Source organism: Salminus brasiliensis, chromosome 2, assembly GCF_030463535.1.
Source record: "Salminus brasiliensis chromosome 2, fSalBra1.hap2, whole genome shotgun sequence".
NCBI lineage: Eukaryota > Metazoa > Chordata > Actinopteri > Characiformes > Bryconidae > Salminus > Salminus brasiliensis.
The window spans coordinates 37,610,321-37,627,683 of NC_132879.1; the positions used below are offsets into that span (position 1 = coordinate 37,610,321).

At 41.8% G+C, this 17,363-nt stretch overlaps 2 protein-coding genes across 4 annotated transcripts; one reads left to right on the forward strand and one right to left on the reverse strand.

Annotated features, from left to right (window-relative positions):
* Nucleotides 1-797: 797 nt before the first annotated feature.
* On the forward strand, nt 798-9,582 carry LOC140549188 (coiled-coil domain-containing protein 87-like). Of its 3 annotated transcripts, none has more exons than XM_072672573.1 (11): nt 798-969; nt 1,578-1,798; nt 2,225-2,373; nt 2,890-3,140; nt 4,455-4,653; nt 4,795-4,903; nt 5,530-5,591; nt 5,838-5,995; nt 6,491-6,620; nt 7,467-7,583; nt 8,880-9,582. In XM_072672573.1, exons 2-11 carry the CDS (start codon nt 1,603-1,605, stop codon nt 9,024-9,026), a joined length of 1,518 nt encoding a protein of 505 aa, XP_072528674.1. In that variant the 5' UTR covers nt 798-969; nt 1,578-1,602; the 3' UTR covers nt 9,027-9,582. The 3 variants fall into 3 exon arrangements, with proteins under 3 accessions (XP_072528674.1, XP_072528675.1, XP_072528676.1); XM_072672574.1 differs by having other exon boundaries at nt 4,795-4,888; XM_072672575.1 differs by lacking the exons at nt 798-969; nt 1,578-1,798; nt 2,225-2,373 and adding an exon at nt 2,380-2,734 and having other exon boundaries at nt 2,849-3,140.
* On the reverse strand, nt 8,793-17,018 carry LOC140549690 (cation channel sperm-associated protein 1-like). The gene is made up of 18 exons (XM_072673440.1): nt 16,875-17,018; nt 16,386-16,524; nt 16,189-16,252; nt 15,894-15,992; nt 15,653-15,760; nt 15,335-15,427; nt 14,929-15,028; nt 14,679-14,790; nt 13,911-14,111; nt 13,423-13,536; nt 13,084-13,243; nt 12,681-12,916; nt 12,284-12,347; nt 11,932-11,992; nt 11,803-11,848; nt 11,286-11,373; nt 10,987-11,101; nt 8,793-10,701 (listed from the first exon to the last, which is right to left on the reverse strand). The coding sequence occupies exons 1-18, from the start codon at nt 17,016-17,018 to the stop codon at nt 10,672-10,674; spliced, it is 1,974 nt and encodes a 657-aa protein (XP_072529541.1). The 3' UTR covers nt 8,793-10,671.
* Between the last annotated feature and the right edge of the window lie 345 nt (nt 17,019-17,363).

A 17,363-nucleotide genomic window follows, 5' to 3' on the forward strand; every position in this document is an offset into this window, starting at 1 on the left:
GAACAACAAACGACGTCATAATCACATGATTACATTACTTTCTTCAGGGAGTGATTACATGTGTTGCATTTAAGGTGTCTTTATATGGTTGTTTTTTTATCTTGTCTTCAACAGGAGCTCTTCATGTGTTCTTTATGCATTTGTTATAGCAGTCTGATTAAAGACAATGTGGGTCTTTTCTGATGCCTGACATTTTTTTTTTTATGAAAATGACTTGATAAAACATATTTGGTCAAAAATATATATAGCCTTAATTCTAAATAATTGTAAAGTAGCATCTACCCATCCTGCCTTTCAGTTAAGGACCCCACATTCTTACCAAAGCAGTGCCCGATGGCTTATTTTTATATACACAGTACATTAGATTCATGTACCCTATTAAAAGTATAAGATCCCTGAGGAACCTTTGGAAGTTCTTCAGTTTGTAACGGCGAAGAAACCTCTTAAGAAAAAGGACCTTAATAGAGGTTCTTCTTCCAGGTTCCTTAACCCTATTGAAAACATGTGGACTGTCCTCAAAAGTTGGGTCTGTTCCAGGAAATCAACAACTTGAACTGAACTCTACTCCAACTCTTGACAGAAGTGTGATCAGATATTCAAACAGAATCATGAGCTTGATGATGGGTACCAAAAGTATCTGCTCAGGGTGTGACTTGCTTATATCCTGACCCTGACTGTAAAGCTAACTAGCATTAGCTGCTAAAGCCGATAGCTTTAAGCTTATTGAGCTTCTAGTGTTTGAACTTGGCAGTCCAGGAGTCCATTGTGTGTGTGTGAGAGTGTGTTTCTATGGAAACGGGACCTGCTCGGACAGCGCAGGAAGTGCGGGAGTAGGCTTTTAGTTTTAGCCACCGCGTCTTACAGCTAAACCTCTGTGCGGACAAAAGCCAGTTGGATTATTTTTATTTGAGTTTTTCGGAGTTTTATTTTTCCTGTGAGAGAAGCAGCTTTCCTGCAAAGGCTTCTGAGGTAGCTAGCTACAGATCTGCGAGGTCAAGTGAAGCGCATTACAGTGCTACAGTAATGGCGATGGACCAACAGGGGAGAAGTTCCCCGGGAAGTGGACGATATTACCACCTTTAACGTTCATTTGTTGTTATTTATAGACCGAAACATTTTTAGGATCTTATTACGAGGGGGAATAAACACGAGAATATGTCATTTAGACTAAAGTACAGATCTGATTTAGACGTTTTAAGCACCAATAAAGAGGAGTGTAGTACAAAACTGGCGCCACCTTCGGTAGCTATGTAGTCCTGCTGGTATAGCTCCCTGTCTGAAGAATAAAAGTGGCTCATGGGATAATAAAAGTAGCTACATTTAAATACTTTATGCAGGTTTTCTGTACTTATTTTTTCTGTACTTACTGTTATTTTTTTATATATTTTAATCTTTTAAAAAAATTACGAACGTTTAAAAGCAGTATACTCTGGGACACCTGTTTATGCTTTATACACTGGTGCATCTTCTAGACCTTTCAGCAATTTACACTGCATTTCTAAAATAAACAATACATATTTATTTATTTGTTTATAATATAAAAATATAAAAATGTTGTTCATTTTTTTTTCATTTAGGTCTGTTTTGCCAGCATGTGTGAGAATGAGCAGAGGAGTGATGAATAGACGCAGTGCTGCCACAGACACAAGCTGCCGGCTGAAATCGGAGCACAAGGGCATGACACTCTCCATGACCCAGATCCTGACCCACACACGCGACACTCAGAAGTATTTCCAGGATGCTCTAGGCTCCCTCTCACTTTTTGGTAACACAGACATGAATGAAATGAAGGCGACAGGTTTGTGTTTTTTCCCTCCTTTTTTTTTAGAGGACTTTCCTTTTACTCTCTGTGCTGGGCATAGCATGATGTTTAGCCTCACATTGCCATTAAAAATACAGGATGCTTAGCTTGGGGTGCAGAAAACTGTAGAAACACTTCAACTGTAAAGGAGACCATGTCTCCCAACATCAGTGCCCAACCCTACCTCAGCTCTTTTTCCAAAGCAATGTTTCAAAATATATAAAAGAATATAAGTTGTTACCAGTATAAAAAGAAGCACACCGTCCATAGAACCATAGTTGTGTGATGCATGGGTGTCCATATGTAATGTTTATAAAATAAATGTAATAATATCATATAGAAAGGTTTACAATGTAAGTGTATAGTGTAATACAAATATAATGTAATCCTATGACAAATAAGTCCATTTCGTATGTTTCTTAGGCAGGGTCCAGGAAGAGAGAACAGAGTCTTCAACCTTTAAAGATCTAACAAACGTTCCAGCCTCTCTGTCAGAATTCTGCCAGCAGTTGAGGAACAAAATCACACAGCAGACCGTCCACACCATCTCCTTTGAAGACCGGGAAACACTGGTCAGTCTTTCATTATTCTGAATGAATGACGACTACGCTGGAAGTAAGTTTGCCCTTGTGGGTGAAGTGAAAAACATTGATTCTCTTCATCTACAATGGTATCTGTCAAAGGATGGGAAGTATTAGGCAGAAAGTGAACAGTCAGTTCTTGAAGTTGATTTGTTAAAAGCAGGAAAAATGGACACTTTGACAAGGACCAAATTGCAATGGCTAGATGGGTCAGAACATCTCCAAAACATCAGGTAGGTCTTGTAGGGTTTTTCTGGTATGCAGTGGTCAGTACCTACCAAAAGTGCTCCAAAGGACTTAAAGGATCTACTGCTAACATCTTGCTGCCAGATACCACAGGATGCCTTCAGAGGTATTGTGGTGACATAGTTCAATCTGTTGTGGTGGCACAAGGGGGGGCAACTCAGTATTAGGCAGGTGGTAGTAATGTTATGACTGATCAATGTATTTCATATGTGTGTGACAGTGACTCAAGCAGATTCAGTGCGTACTGCTGTTTGTACGCAGGAAGAAGTAATGATGGCAGAATTGAGTCTAATTTGGGGGGACCTGCGTGGGCTTCCAGCTGACCCCACACTGACCTCAGAGGAGAATAAGGAGATGCGTAGCCAGACGTTTGCTGAGGTCCTGTGCATCTGTGAGCAGCTCTACCTGCATTACCTACACATGTTAAAGAGGCGGGGGAAGCGTGCTGTCTTCAGCCACCAGGTCAACTGCAGCCGCCTAGCCTCTCACTTGGCCATGGACCTCAGCAGATTGTAAGAGGCATTTTTATATCTACATTAGCCTCTAAATAATTAGATATTTTGATTATATATTTTTCTGTGTTAACTGTCACGTTTGACAGTTGATACACTTCCAGAAAGTGTACAAAGTGTACAACTGAGCTGGAGTATGCAATTAAGCAAATCAGCTAAAAAGCTATTTATGTTAATCTGATGGAGTGCTAGTAGTACAAATGCACCTGCTCCCGTGTCCTCACTCTGCACCCTTACGCCAACAGAACCGGCCACATAACTGACTGTACTCCTGTTGTTGGTGCAGTATTGCCGTTCCTTAGCCAAGAGCAAATTCTCCTGCATCTAGCAATGCTTGTGTTGACTTTATGGACACCTCAGGGCTTTCAACAATGTAGTAATAAGAATAGGGAAAACAAGGTCGTGCCCTGATCAGTTCGGGATCCCATGACAGGGCGACTCCTGGCTGGAGTATTTAATCATTAAGTGCTCTCACTTTGTCAAATGCATGCTTTAGACTGCCATCCTGAGACTGTTCCTTGGGGAAATACCCAAAGGGGAAACCCAAGGTGGGTTGGGGGTCGAGCTCCTGGGGTGTGGCTCTTGATCTGACACAGTACCCAACACAGCTTGTCGCTTGACAGTCGCACGTTCACTCATCATCTTGCAGTGCAGGACACCTTTTTAACTCCAGCAAAATTTGTACACAAAATTGAAGAGCTTCTTGAGTGCTTCTGTAGCATCTTGTAGAGTCATCCTTGAGTCTACCACTACTCCAGGTGCAGTAGTCAAGTTCCAGACCATCCGCCAATCCTTTTCCTGCCCATTGGCCTTGGCTTGTCGTTCCTGGTGCAGGTTGAAAAGGGTCAGGTGAGAACATCTGCTGGAGGGCAGTGCAGGGGGTTTTGGTAGATCCTGGAATATGGGTGTTGAGTAAGGAGACAGGGAAGCAGGAATAAAGGCAGTGAACGCAGAGCGTTATTCTGTATTAATTATACCAGAACGCTACTTCTCAGCCAGGCTGTGACTTGGGCTACACATAGAATCGCGGTACTAGAAGCGGTTCTTCTAGTATAAAAAAAATAAGCCTGAACCAATGGTTGTCTGTAGCTGCACACCCACCTTTTCAAATAAGATTGGAGCCCCAAGGCTTATAGTGAACTGTGAGGCTGTCTGATAGGTGGCGAAGACAGGGGGTGTTTAATAAATGTTTGAGGGGCTTGTGCTGTTCCTTAATTACAATTAATGCATTTTCTCTGTACCTGTTAATGGCTGGAGGTGGGATATATAGCAAAAATGTTAAGGTAAATAATCTCTCTCTGTATCTGTTTGCAGTTTGAATGCTCACTCAATCCAGCGCAATTTTGCCACGGGGATCAAGGCTACGCGAGGTGCTGTAAAGTCAAGAGACGGAGAGCACGGAGAGAGACTGGGTTCTCCACAGATGCACACCAAAGTTGTTCCTCACAGATTAGACAGCCGCCCACACAGTAAACCTAAGAAACACATGGCAAGCAGGCAACAGAAGAGGAAGGTAGATACAGACCTAACAGAGGTTGTTGTGCGTTCCTGTAAGCTAGTGGATATTGGGGTGTGTGTGTGTGAACGAGAGAAAGATGTTTTAAAGATCGGCATAGATCGGTGAAATATTACTCTTATTATTTTCTCCCTTCAGATCCAAGAAAAAATTAAACCACTGGATCTGGCGCAGGTGTATGACCTCATGCCATCACATCCAGAGCTGACAGCCAGCAGTATGGAGACGCGCAGTATGATGAGCCTGTGTTAGCATACACATACAGTACACTACCACTCCAAAGTCTGATCTTCAGGGGTCTCCAAAATCATTTGTCTTGTTAAATGTTTTTGTTATTTTTCATGACAATTATGATAGTATTATTATATTATTAATATCATTATTAAAGTAAAAAAAAGTGGTGCAGTTTTATTTTAGAGATTCATATATTCAAAGAACTGTTTGCTTAGAGTGACAGTATGGATTAAGCTAAATTAGGCATGATGCATTGTCTAAATCTTGTATAAATGGTGATATATGTTTGCAGTCATTTTGTCAAATAATCTGCTGCAAGATTTGACCACCATTTTTGACAAATGAAGCATTCTTGATACTACTTTTATTATAGCTTCAGTCTTTATGCTGTATAGCTTTCTTAATCATTATAATAACATGTACGGTCTTCCTGCTAATGATTTGAACAACTGAAACAGCCCAGGTCTAGCCAATAAGCTGCATTTTGAACATACCCCAAACCCACCACAAATTGGTTTTGCTAAAAATACAAATTCCAAGCTTTTGAAAAAAAAAAACTCACTGTCATTCTTTGTGCCCCTGTACATCTCTATGTTTCTCTCTTTCAGTTTTTCACACTGTGTATGATGTGTGTTTTAGGCAGCACTGCCATTGTACCTACAAAGCTAGAAGAAGAACATTGCCCTGTTACCAGGCTGAAGGTAACCAAATTTACCATTAACCTTGACTAACCTAAGCTTCTAGCTGTTGTCTTAGTTTCAGTCCTGAAGGGCTTCAACACACCCACTTTGGCTGGTAATTACCTCATGAGTGCAATCAGGTGTGTCTGAGTAGGGAAACCACCAGCTTTCCAACTTGGCTGGAGACTGGCCCTTTAGTACCCATGCTGAATACACTGTTCCTCAGAGGAACAGTAAATGTTTGTGCTTTTCTGGTAAATCTCTCAGGGATGCAATTCCATGCCAGACCTGCAGAGGGAAACACTGCTAGAAGAGCTAGAGATGGCATCACTGCCAGCAAGGCCTCTGTCACCTTCAGTTCTTCTGTCAGCAGACCCCTGCTACAGCCTGGAGAAAGATAGAAACCCTTCTGAGGACCTGAAGAGGTCAGATATGCACACACACATGTGAAATTAAGAGCCTTGATGTATAGTGATGCAATTATTTGAAGCTGACAATTTAACTACATTGATTTTGGAATCTTATAATTGATCAGTAATAGTAATTACGTTACTTTTTTGTGTTTTCAGACTTGTGTATTCAGAATTGTGTATTCAGTGTGTTTATACAGATGATTCTCAAACCAAATCAAAACAATCAGATCATATATTTCTTTGGTACAATTCAGATTTGATAGAACTTTGGTCAAATGCTTTGGTACGATTTGAGGATTCACAATGCTTTGAATAGTTTTTAAAAGAAACCTAAACAAATTAAATCTTTCTTCTCTGAGATTTACACCAATGATTCAGTGCATGGATGTAGAATAAATGAATAGGATCGTATAATATTTGTCTTGTTGTAATTGTAATTTAATCTTATGTCTGTTGTAATATCACATCACCAGCACATCTCTAAAATGTATCAGCGGTTTTATGCAGATTGTTACAGGAAACAGATTCCATGGATGAGTCCACACCAACTGATTCTGAGACAGATGTTCCTTCTCTAATTCGAGCTTTGGCGAGCCGTGGCTCCAGCAGACTGAAAGAGCTGAAACATGTGCTGCAGGTCTCTCTCTTTTTATCTCTCTCTCTCTCTCTCTCTCTCTCTTTCTCTCTCTATCTCTCTCTCTCTCTCTGCCTTATAGTCTGTTACCAGACCTTTTTTTAAAGGCTGAAAGAAAAGGTAAAATGTTTGACATGAGGGAAGTGCTGTTGCGATGATTGCTATAGAGTTATTTTTAAACTTTTGCTACTACTGGCCTCCTTAGTGCTGATCTGTGCCCGAGAGATCAAGAGAGCATTACTGGCCTTGCTCTTTGATTGAGACCATAGACCTGGTAGTTTGGTGTACAATGTAATACACAGTAATATGGTCTGTAAGGTAAATGGAATTGTGGATAATTCTCGTCTGCACAGAGACTGGAGGAAGAAGAACAGCAGCGAATGACGAAGACTCAGCTTAAGGCGGCGAGGCCGCAGCATCCGCAGGCAGCAGTGGAAAGTGTAAATGTGTCCACTCTGGGCATTACACGTATAGCAGCGGCCCGAGTGACTGACAGGGTTTTGTCTGAGACAGTCAATATCAGCAATATTCAACAATCCTAAAATGCATTTGCAGGATCTACAGGTAGCACAGTTTATGTCAAAGTACAGCATCTACCATCAGAAAGAGAGCCCACAGGTTGGATTTCCATTTGAGGTGTACAAGCAGGAAAAAATACCAGGGTTTTCATTGGGTGTCCTATTTTTTTTCATGACTGTACATTTACTTAGATAGAGTTTTAGGAAGTTAAACACAATGACAAGCTAAAACAGTAGAAGACCGTTCAATAAGTTATGATTCTGCACCAAAAAAAAAAATCTAACTCCTTATAAAATCTAACTCCTCAATGAATGTGTACATTTGTTTCAGATTGAGCCTTCATCTGTAGCACTGCTGGATCAGAACCTGTTTAGCACAACTGAAATAAAAGAAGTCTACAAAGTTTTATCGGAGAGTCTTTCAGCTGAGTACTTAAACTTTGATGAGGTCAGTTACATGCCTATATGTGTAATAACTCAAGGTTGAGCTTTTCTTTCAGTTGTGTTGATTGTTATATGAGCATGTGCACTCTATGCCCATATGTTTGCAGACATCGCTTAGCCAGTGTTTCTTCTAAAATTAAAGATATTAACTTTGCTCCAGTAACAGTATTTAGATTTCTAAGGAGGGTTTGCACTAGATGTAGGTACATTAGTGAAGTCTGCTGAATGCTAGGTTCAATACCTCTTATTTTGGACATGTTAAACCCTCTCTTTATATACAGTCATGCCTTTGTTTTGTGTAAATATATGCTTGTTTCTTGTCTTGTTTATAGTGTTATAGGCTGAAACAAAGGGGTACTTATACACGGGGGCAAACGAACACCTGGGACTAACAAGGGGGTGTGGCTACAGAGGAGGTACAGGTGGGGACACAATGAACAGGAGGGGCTAGGACAGACAAGAAACAAACAGCAAAAAAGAAGCAGAACCCACACCTCGTTTATTAGTGATCCCACCTGTGCCAACTCTGTAGCCACGCCCCTTGTTAGTCCCAGGTGTTCCTCGTTTGCCCCTGTGTATACGTACCCCTTTGTTTCAGCCTTCCTTTGTCTGGTCTTGTATGTGATCTTGTTGATTCGTGTTCATGTTGGTTCACAGTGTGTTAGTTTAGTTTAGCTTAGCTTTTCTGTTCAGTTTCTGTTTGTTTCTTTTGTTAGTTTCAGTCTCTGGTTTGTTCCCTTGTTTATATTTCTTTGTGTTCTGTTTAGTTTTCTTTGCATTAAAAACCTGTGTTTACGTCCACCTCTGCCTACAAGCTCTACACACCATGACATATTAAATTTGGGTGTTTAAAGTTCATGTTACTACCTTTATGTTCATAATTGTCAGTAAACAAACAGTAAAATTATTAATAGCTAACTAAAATAATCTACAGAACGCAGAGCGCTCTTCCTGGATACTTTACTAGGCCAGTTTATCCATTATAACCCAGAGTAAGGGCGCTAAATAAGACTTAAACCATTATTTATTACATTTTGTGATCTGTTCATGAATTGCAACATCAACAGTCTTTTCCCAGTAATCTTTAACTGTCTTAAAAGCTTGAAGTGGTTTAGGGGTGACACTGGTGATCACTGAAGTACACTGTTCATTTTCTTGTCTTTTCTGGATCTACTTATTATTACTATTTCAAAGAAAACAGCATGTACAGAGAAGCAGTGGAAGGTCACTTTATTTCATGGTGAAGTGAGTCATGTACAGTGGCATGCAAAAGTTTCTGTTACTGTGCATAACTTTACAGAGATCCGGTTCCAAGCCCCAAGTGAGCAAGCCAATGGCAACAGTGGCAAGGAAAAACTCCCTAAGAACAGGAGGAAGAAACCTTGAGAGGAACCCAGACTCAACAGGGGAACCCATCCTCCTCTGGTCGACACCGGATAACCACTGAAAAGTTATGTGAGATTCCTGGGCCATCTTACATGCACTGCTCTTTTGAGGTCATCAGTATGATCTTATGATCTGATTAGTCTATTGCAGGGTAGCGGTAGCAATAGGGCAAGGAAAGAAGCCCAGGCGCCCACTATGGGATGCCCAGAGCTTCTCCCAGATATCAGAGCTTCTCATTTGATTGTCGAGAGTGAGCACGGCTACTCAACAGAGAAAACTCATTTGGCCATTACCCAGGGTTCCTGACCAAGGTGTTCTGTCCAGCACCCGACATATTAAGAGTTCAGAGCTTCACCTCCTTTACTGAGCACAATTTGGAGAGTGTCCCTCCTTTCCCTTACGAGCTGTCGAGTTTTTTCCAGAACGTCCTTAAGGAACTACCCTAAAGTAATTTTCCATGGTCTCTCCAAACTCCATACATGCCCTAGATTTCACTTCAGCTTCTGCCAAAGCTGCAGACTTATTGCTTGTTGGAACCTGTCAGTGGAATATGGGGTACCCTGAGTGAGCCAAGCTCAGAAAGCCTCCTTCTTCCACATGACGGCATCCTTTACCGCCATAACAAGCTTTTAGCCACAGCTATGTACAGCAGTTTCCATGACAGAGGTCTTGAACAGGGTTCATTTGGACTCCATGTCCCAACCTCTTCCAGAACATCTATGGAGTTCTCTTGGAGATGGAAGTTGAGATCAGTTTGGACAGAGTCCACTGCCAGCCTTTCACAGAAGACCTTCACTTCTCGTTTGGGCCTACCGGGGCCGTCTGGCAGGTTTCCCCATTGCCCTGATCCACCACCCACCAGAAGTGATCAGTTTACAGACCAGAACCTCTCTTTACCCAGGTGTCCGAAACATGGCCTTAGGTCAAATGACAGAAACCCAAATTGTCTATTGACCTTTGGCCCAAGGTGCCATTTCTGAGCAACCTTGTTTTCGAACATGGTGTTTGTTATGGTCAAACTGTGACAAGCACAGAAGTCCAATAACATCCCACCACTCGAGTTAAGATCAGGCAGGCTGTTCCCCTCTGATCACTCCTCCCCTGGTTTCCCAGTCGTTGCCTACATGAGCGTTGAAGTCACCCAGCAGAAGAATGGAGGCAGTGAATGGAAACCTGTTGCGAACTCCACCCACTTTCTCCAAACAGGGCCGAATACTCTGAACTGCTGTGGAGCAGAACAGACACACAACAGTCAGAGCTTTCCTCTCTGCAACAGGAAGTCACACTGAGGCGACCCTCTCATCTACTGGGATAAACTCCAACGATGCAGCTGCCAGCTGGGGACTTGTGTGTATCCCCACACCTGACTGCCACCTCTCATCCTGGCCAACTCTTAGACCATCTACTTTAAAGATGGTTGGTCCCAGGGTCACCAAGGTCTATGAGACCAAGGGCCTCTCTGAACTTGCCCTTTGCCTGATGGAAATTTGCACAGCACCCCAAAGGTGGACCTTGCGTGTGTTGGGTCCACGCAGTCCTCCTGCATTATCTGTTCTAGGCTGAGCCCGAACAGAGTATGTGGGGTGCCTGTACACCTGATGCTTGCCTGCGGACATTACCTCACAAAAGAGTCCAAACCTTTACATGCCACTAAATAAAGTGTTTGCACTTTTCCACATCATCAACAGCTGGGTGTAGATCAGATCTCAACTGCTGTCAGTCTCTACTTCCTCTCCCTAAAAGAAAAAAGAAAAACCTCAGTAACTCCTTTATAAGGATAAATACAGTTTTTACAGTTTTAATGAAGTGCCTTACGGATATTTACACTTCTTGTTATTTTAACAGGAACGTTACTGTGTTGAATTTTATTCTTTTATAGAGTTTTTTTACTTTTATAAAGTTGAAAAATATTTCTATTATAACTGTTAGTGTTGTTCTCACAATATTCAATATCAGAAGGAACTTTACTTTTTTTTTTGGTATTGTAATTGAAATGGCATGAATATGAAAAAGCTCCTTACCTTAAAGCTGCATTCCACCAGTTTCTCCATTAAAAAAGCTTCTGACCCGATTGAGAACTGGGTCTGCTCCATGTTGGACAATACGCTCAGGTAGTTCATCATGAGCTCCGTCTTCCTATAAACACAACAAACAGCAGTCCTTCAGAGAAAAGCAGTGTGAGCTTGAGGCAGTGTGACTTAATGATCATCCACTATAGTTGGGTTTTTCTACATTTTCTAAGAATATGATGTCATATCCCGATCCTATTACTACGCTTGAGGCAACAGCATATGGATATTACTGAAACAGTGTCTCTCACCTCTTGCTGTATTTCTTATCAATGAAAGATTGTCTGAGAGCCTCCTGGTACGACTCCTCCTCTGACTGAGGCTCACTCAGCTCCAGTTCTGTTGAAGTGACAGAGAACCATAAATCACAGAATCAGTAAAGAACATTAAAGAACAAGCTAATTTAAGCCTTTTTAAGAACTTAAGACCAAGATGGTGTCGAGCATGATTGCTGTGTTGCGAGCTCCCTCTAGGCTTAGTATGTATAATGTATGTATGTATGGTGTAAGTTAATGTCCAGATATTCTGTATTTTTATAAGTTAGCAGAAACCTCCAGGGAGGATCATCCATGGGTTATTTATGTGGGTTATTTATTATTAAAACACTGCAGTAAACTTGTTGAATTTACTTGTGGTCTTATGGTCTGTTAACTCCTTCTATTGAACAGAGAGTATTTATCAATCAATCGTTTACTACCAAAAAGTAGTAGTCATTGTTTTACCAGCCAGCCCTTCTGTCAGGTAAGCCATGCTGTCTTACACACTTACCGATCTTCTTGATATACTCGTCTTCATCCACTTGAGTATGTTGGATCTGAAATCAGAGGTTAGTTAGAATACTGAACCATTACACATCTAGGACTTATTCTACATTGCAGGAGTCTGAACTCTGTGTACCTGCTGATTGGTGGTGTTGATTGTGAGTCCTAAGTTGTCCACTAATACTGCAAGGATGATGCTTGAAGAACAGGGAAAAAGAAGTGAATAAAGAAACATTAACATGAACTGAGTAGAGATAATCAACACCATCTGACTGGTGATGTGAGAGGTTTTGCTGCTCATTGATGGTCTTGAGTTTAACAGTGTGGTGGGATGACTGGCTAAATGCTTTATAGATCTCACTGCCTTGACTTTCGACTATTATAAATAAGAGCCAGATGAGGAAATGCCTTTGTAGACATCATTTTGTACTGTAATGGTCACAGAATAGGAAACTGGGAACACTGAGAGGTTATTCCAGGTAACTTACTTGAGGAGAATTAGGTTCTCCACTAAGATGTACAGCACAAGGAAGACCATGATGTGAGAAGCTCCTGTTAGATGTAGAAAACAAAATAGAGGACAAATATATATTTGTTTAAAATTCTAGAAAATAGACAGCAGTTACAAGTTATAAATATTTTATTAATATTGTTTAATATTCAAATTATTAGAAAAGGGGGAAGGTGAGCCAATCAACAGTCCCTTAAGCTACATTTACTCTGAATCGTCACAAATTAATTCAACTGAACTGTTGCAAGATCTGATGCATTGAATCATTTCCTGAATCAAAACAGAATCAGACCTATTCTATTTGATTCTTTTTTCATGACTTTAGTGAGTTTCTCATGTGACTTGTTGACTACTAGAAAGACATGAGCCCTCACCTTTGGAATTGCTGGTGCTGAAGACCAGGGACCAGTCATCCAGTGTCAGCACCTGGAACAAGGTGGTGATGGTGCTCATCACGCTTCCAAACCTCTCCGGGTCAGACTCACTGTACAGCACCCGGAGAAAAATAGCAAACATGGATATAATCATAAGCATGATGAACGCCGTGGAGCCGATGGACCGGAGAGACTTCACAGCAGTTGTCAGGATCACATGCAGCGTATGGAAGGAGCTAGAAGAAGAGAGAGAGTCCTCGAGTTAATATATGGGAGGAACTGAACACCCCTTTTGGTACATTGACCAAAGCTTTACCAGTTAGTGATTCAAAGTGAAAGCCACAGATATGGACACCCGTAACTGCCTGATTGACAACATCAACAAAGCTGTCATTTTTCTTACTGGATGGCTTTCAGCAAACGGAAAGCCCTGATTGCACGCGCTCCTTTCATGACCTTCAGCATGCGGAAGACGCTGGAAGTCTGCTTGCTGCCAAAGAGTCCTGAGGACTGAAGCAGTGGCAGTGTAAAGTCCACCACGCTCATCACAACAATGATGAAGTCTGAAAGAAAAATAGGAACAGAGAAAAAATCAAGACTCTGAAGAAGTTCTAACATGCTATCATATAAAAACTCGCTCCATGAGATTTCAAAATCATCTGTACATGAATTTCAGTTTGCAGAACCTGGCTGTTATTTTAAGACCATGTCGACTACTCTTATAAGAGACAGATCAGCTCACCCATGTCATTCCAGGGGTCCAGGAAGTACTTGTGCCCCAAAACCACCAGCTTCAGCAAGAACTCCATGAGGTAGATGCCCAGGAAACAGGCATCCACAGCTGAGAACACCCAACCTATTACATCCACACAAAACAACATGTAGAAATAAGCCCTTTAACAATCCAGATGTGTAGTATCCTCTGCACTGTGTGTGTGTCTGTGTGTGTGTATCCATCCACATGACATAGCAGTCAAAATAATATTTTTTACTTTTATCATCTTTTTACACTGTGCTGTACTAGAAATCACTAAGTGTGTATGATAATGTTGCTATACTGAACTACTGAATCCCAGCACATGTCTAGAGTGTATTCATATTAGTGTGTATGTGTGTGTGTGTGTGTGTGTGTGTGCGTGTGTTTGTGTGTGTGTTTATATATCAAACTAATAGCTGAAATGTGACCATGTGACAGAGTGAACATGAGCTCTAGATAGTGTTTGACCACACCTGCTCTAACACTGACAGTGGGGAAGGCCTGGATGATCAGCATCACAGTATCCAGCAGAACCACCAACAGAATGAAGCCACTGAAAAGAGGATTCTGGGTGAAGGCCAGGATGAGGCGGTAGATCTGCTCGACCTTCGTCCACGAATCCTTCACTGACAGACCATCGACCTCAGACTCCTCATACACACTGCACTGATCCTCTACAGAGAGACAGAGAGAGACGGACAGCGAATGATGAGTGTGTTCAGAAGTGTGTGTTAGACAGAGAGTATAGGTGTGTATGTGTGTGTTAGACAGGGAGTATAGGTGTGTATTAGACAGGGAGTATAGGTGTGTATGTGTGTGTTAGACAGGGAGTATAGGTGTGTATGTGTGTGTTAGACAGGGAGTATAGGTGTGTATTAGACAGGGAGTATAGGTGTGTATGTGTGTGTTAGACAGGGAGTATAGGTGTGTATGTGTGTGTTAGACAGGGAGTATAGGTGTGTATGTGTGTGTTAGACAGAGAGTATAGGTGTGTATGTGTGTGTTAGACAGGGAGTATAGGTGTGTATCTGTGTGTGTTAGACAGAGAGTATAGGTGTGTATCTGTGTGTGTTAGACAGGGAGTATAGGTGTGTATCTGTGTGTGTTAGACAGAGAGTATAGGTGTGTATCTGTGTGTGTTAGACAGGGAGTATAGGTGTGTATCTGTGTGTGTTAGACAGGGAGTATAGGTGTGTATCTGTGTGCTAGACATAGAGTATAGGTGTGTAACTGTGAGTTACCTTCTTCTACAGGGCTCTCATGTTCTACAGTGCAGTGGTTCTGTTGTCTCGACCCACAGCACTTGTAAAGGATGTAGAAGATCAGGATGCTCACAATGGTGATCATGGTCATCTACAAACACAGAGAGCGTCTTTAAGGGTTTGGTCTGTAATGAGTGTGTTGACTGTTCTTCTAAATGTTCAGCTCTTCTACTAAAACATGTTTTTCTAATCCATTATATTGTGTAAAATGTCTGAAGAAGTCTCTCACCCCCACGTAGAACAGGGCTCTCAGTGGCATCATAGGAAGTCCATGAACATGCAGCTCAAACAGGGCAGTATGTTCACAGGATGTGCTCCTGTCAACTCCCCTACAAACACACACACACACAAATAAGCAGTACAGAGAAACTGAGAGAGAAACTGATGCATAGCTCTTTTTCACCACTGGGGGGCACACTCTCATCACAATCTTATACCTGTGATGTTCAAATAAAGTACACAGTGGGGCGAGGGTGAGGGGCTTGGTAGGTAAAGTTAACTCAGATAGCTCTAGTGACCAAACTGCATAAATCCTATCTGTTGTTAAAACTCCTGTTTCTCTTCAGACCTCCATTAAAAAGCAGCTTCTTTTTCTACAGCGTCATTTTCTATCAATCAAAATCAAGAGGACGTACTTGTTGGAGACCTCAATGAGGAAGAAGAAATCTGGATCCAGCAGACCCTGAGGAGTTAGATCCCCACAGGGAGAGTTTCTCTGACACACCCATCTGCACACACACACACACACACACACACACACAGTTCATTATTGTAGAATAACAGAAGAGGGAGCTGTTGATGTAACTCCACTCAAAGTCAAACAGTCAAAAGTTTTCTCTTCTCTCTTTCTCTCTCTCTCCCTCTCTCTCTCTCTCTCTCTCACACACACACACACACACACACACACACACACACAGTTCGTTTTAAACAGAATCAGCAGTGGGAGCTCTCACCTGACCCAGTTGAAGGAGTTACGCATTACAATGAAGCCCTCTTTGGTCACGTTAACAGAGTCTGGAATGTTCTGTAACGTCCAAATAAGAGTCTCCTCGAGGCTTGCACTGACACACACACACACACACACACACAGGGCAGTAGTTAATATTGATCATAGCAGTTAGACAGACTGTTGTAGTTGGTAAGTCAGTGGTGTGGAATCTGAACTGTCACATTCAGTCTATCTGATGTAGAAACCTGTCATTGAAGCTGTTGTAGTGCTGGATCTCCTCCTCACTGTATCCACGGATGTTGTCTCTGGAATATGGACCCCCACCTACTACCTTAAAGGTGTAGCTGTGAAGAAACACACACACACACACAGAGGAATAAAGTTTGGGATTGAGGTTAAAGTGTGGTTTGTTTGATAAGAGGATGAAAATGAAGGAGATTTATTTATTTTAATGGTTAAAAGTTTTGAGACTTTTACACCCAGATGACGCGAAAGAGCAGTAATATGAGAAATCTATAGAATAATGATTATAATTCTTACCTGCCCAGGAACCTGACCAGTTCTCCAGAGACATTCTCCTTCACACCAAAGACTGGATAGAAGACTAGAGAGAGAGAGAGAGAGAGAGAGAGAGAGAGAGAGAGAGAGAGAGAGAGAGGGAGAGTTAGATAAACTTAGATCACTAGCACACTTTGTAGAGGGGATGAGGGAAGTCTGCAGTATGAGTGGGGTCTTACGGTCTTTGTAGAAGAAGCAGGGCACGCCTTGCTCTGGTTTTGGGCAGTCGAAGTAGCGGCGGTTCAGGTGTTTGCTCTCCTGAAGAGTGGCGTTGAGATCGAACACCAGCTGGCTGCCCAGCAGACACTGAGAAACGCTCTGAAAGACAGAAGCAGTTCATGATCAACGCTGGCATTACTGATGGATATTCTCATGATGCTTATTTTATGGTTCAACATTAAGAACATGATTATGAAGACTCATAGACACACACACACACACACACACTAATATCCCAGTCAAACACAGTTTGAAGAGCTCCCTGCTGTAACACACCTAGCAGTAACCAGTGCAGTTATGTGTAGAATGTGTGTGAACTGTGCTGGACTCCAACCTTCCAGCACTAGGCTCGGGCTCCCCTGCACTAGTGTGTGTTCTGGGTTCTGGATTGTAAACATATGGGTGTAAAGTCATGGTTTCAGAGAGGAGAAGTAGAAGGAGATACACACAGTGTTACTGTTAACACGCTGCTCCTCAGTGATGTCCACCACGCCGCGCCTATCTACTCCGCTGCACGCTGACCTCTGTGGGGCTTCAAGGCCACAGGAGACCACCAGGGCCACAGCAAACAACACGGTCAGTATTTTGACCATCATTGCTGTTGAAAAAAGAATACATATTTGAATAAATATTTAAAATATTATTAATCTTTTGGAAAGTTCTTATTTTCCTCATCATCTAATATTTATTGGTGTCTAATTTCTGAAATTTTCATCCACATTATTATATTACATAAAATGCACTAATTATTCATATGACATGTTTTTATTCTGCAGATTTAGAGCATAGCCTTAGTTTCCCTGATGAAAAAATCAGTTACTGGTTTCTGATAGTCTGAACTGGTCCTTGATGGTCAAAGTGGTGGAAAAGCTGGTCATCCAGGTGAAAACACAGCCTATGCTGGTAAACTAGCTGGTTAAGCTGGTTGACCAGTTTAT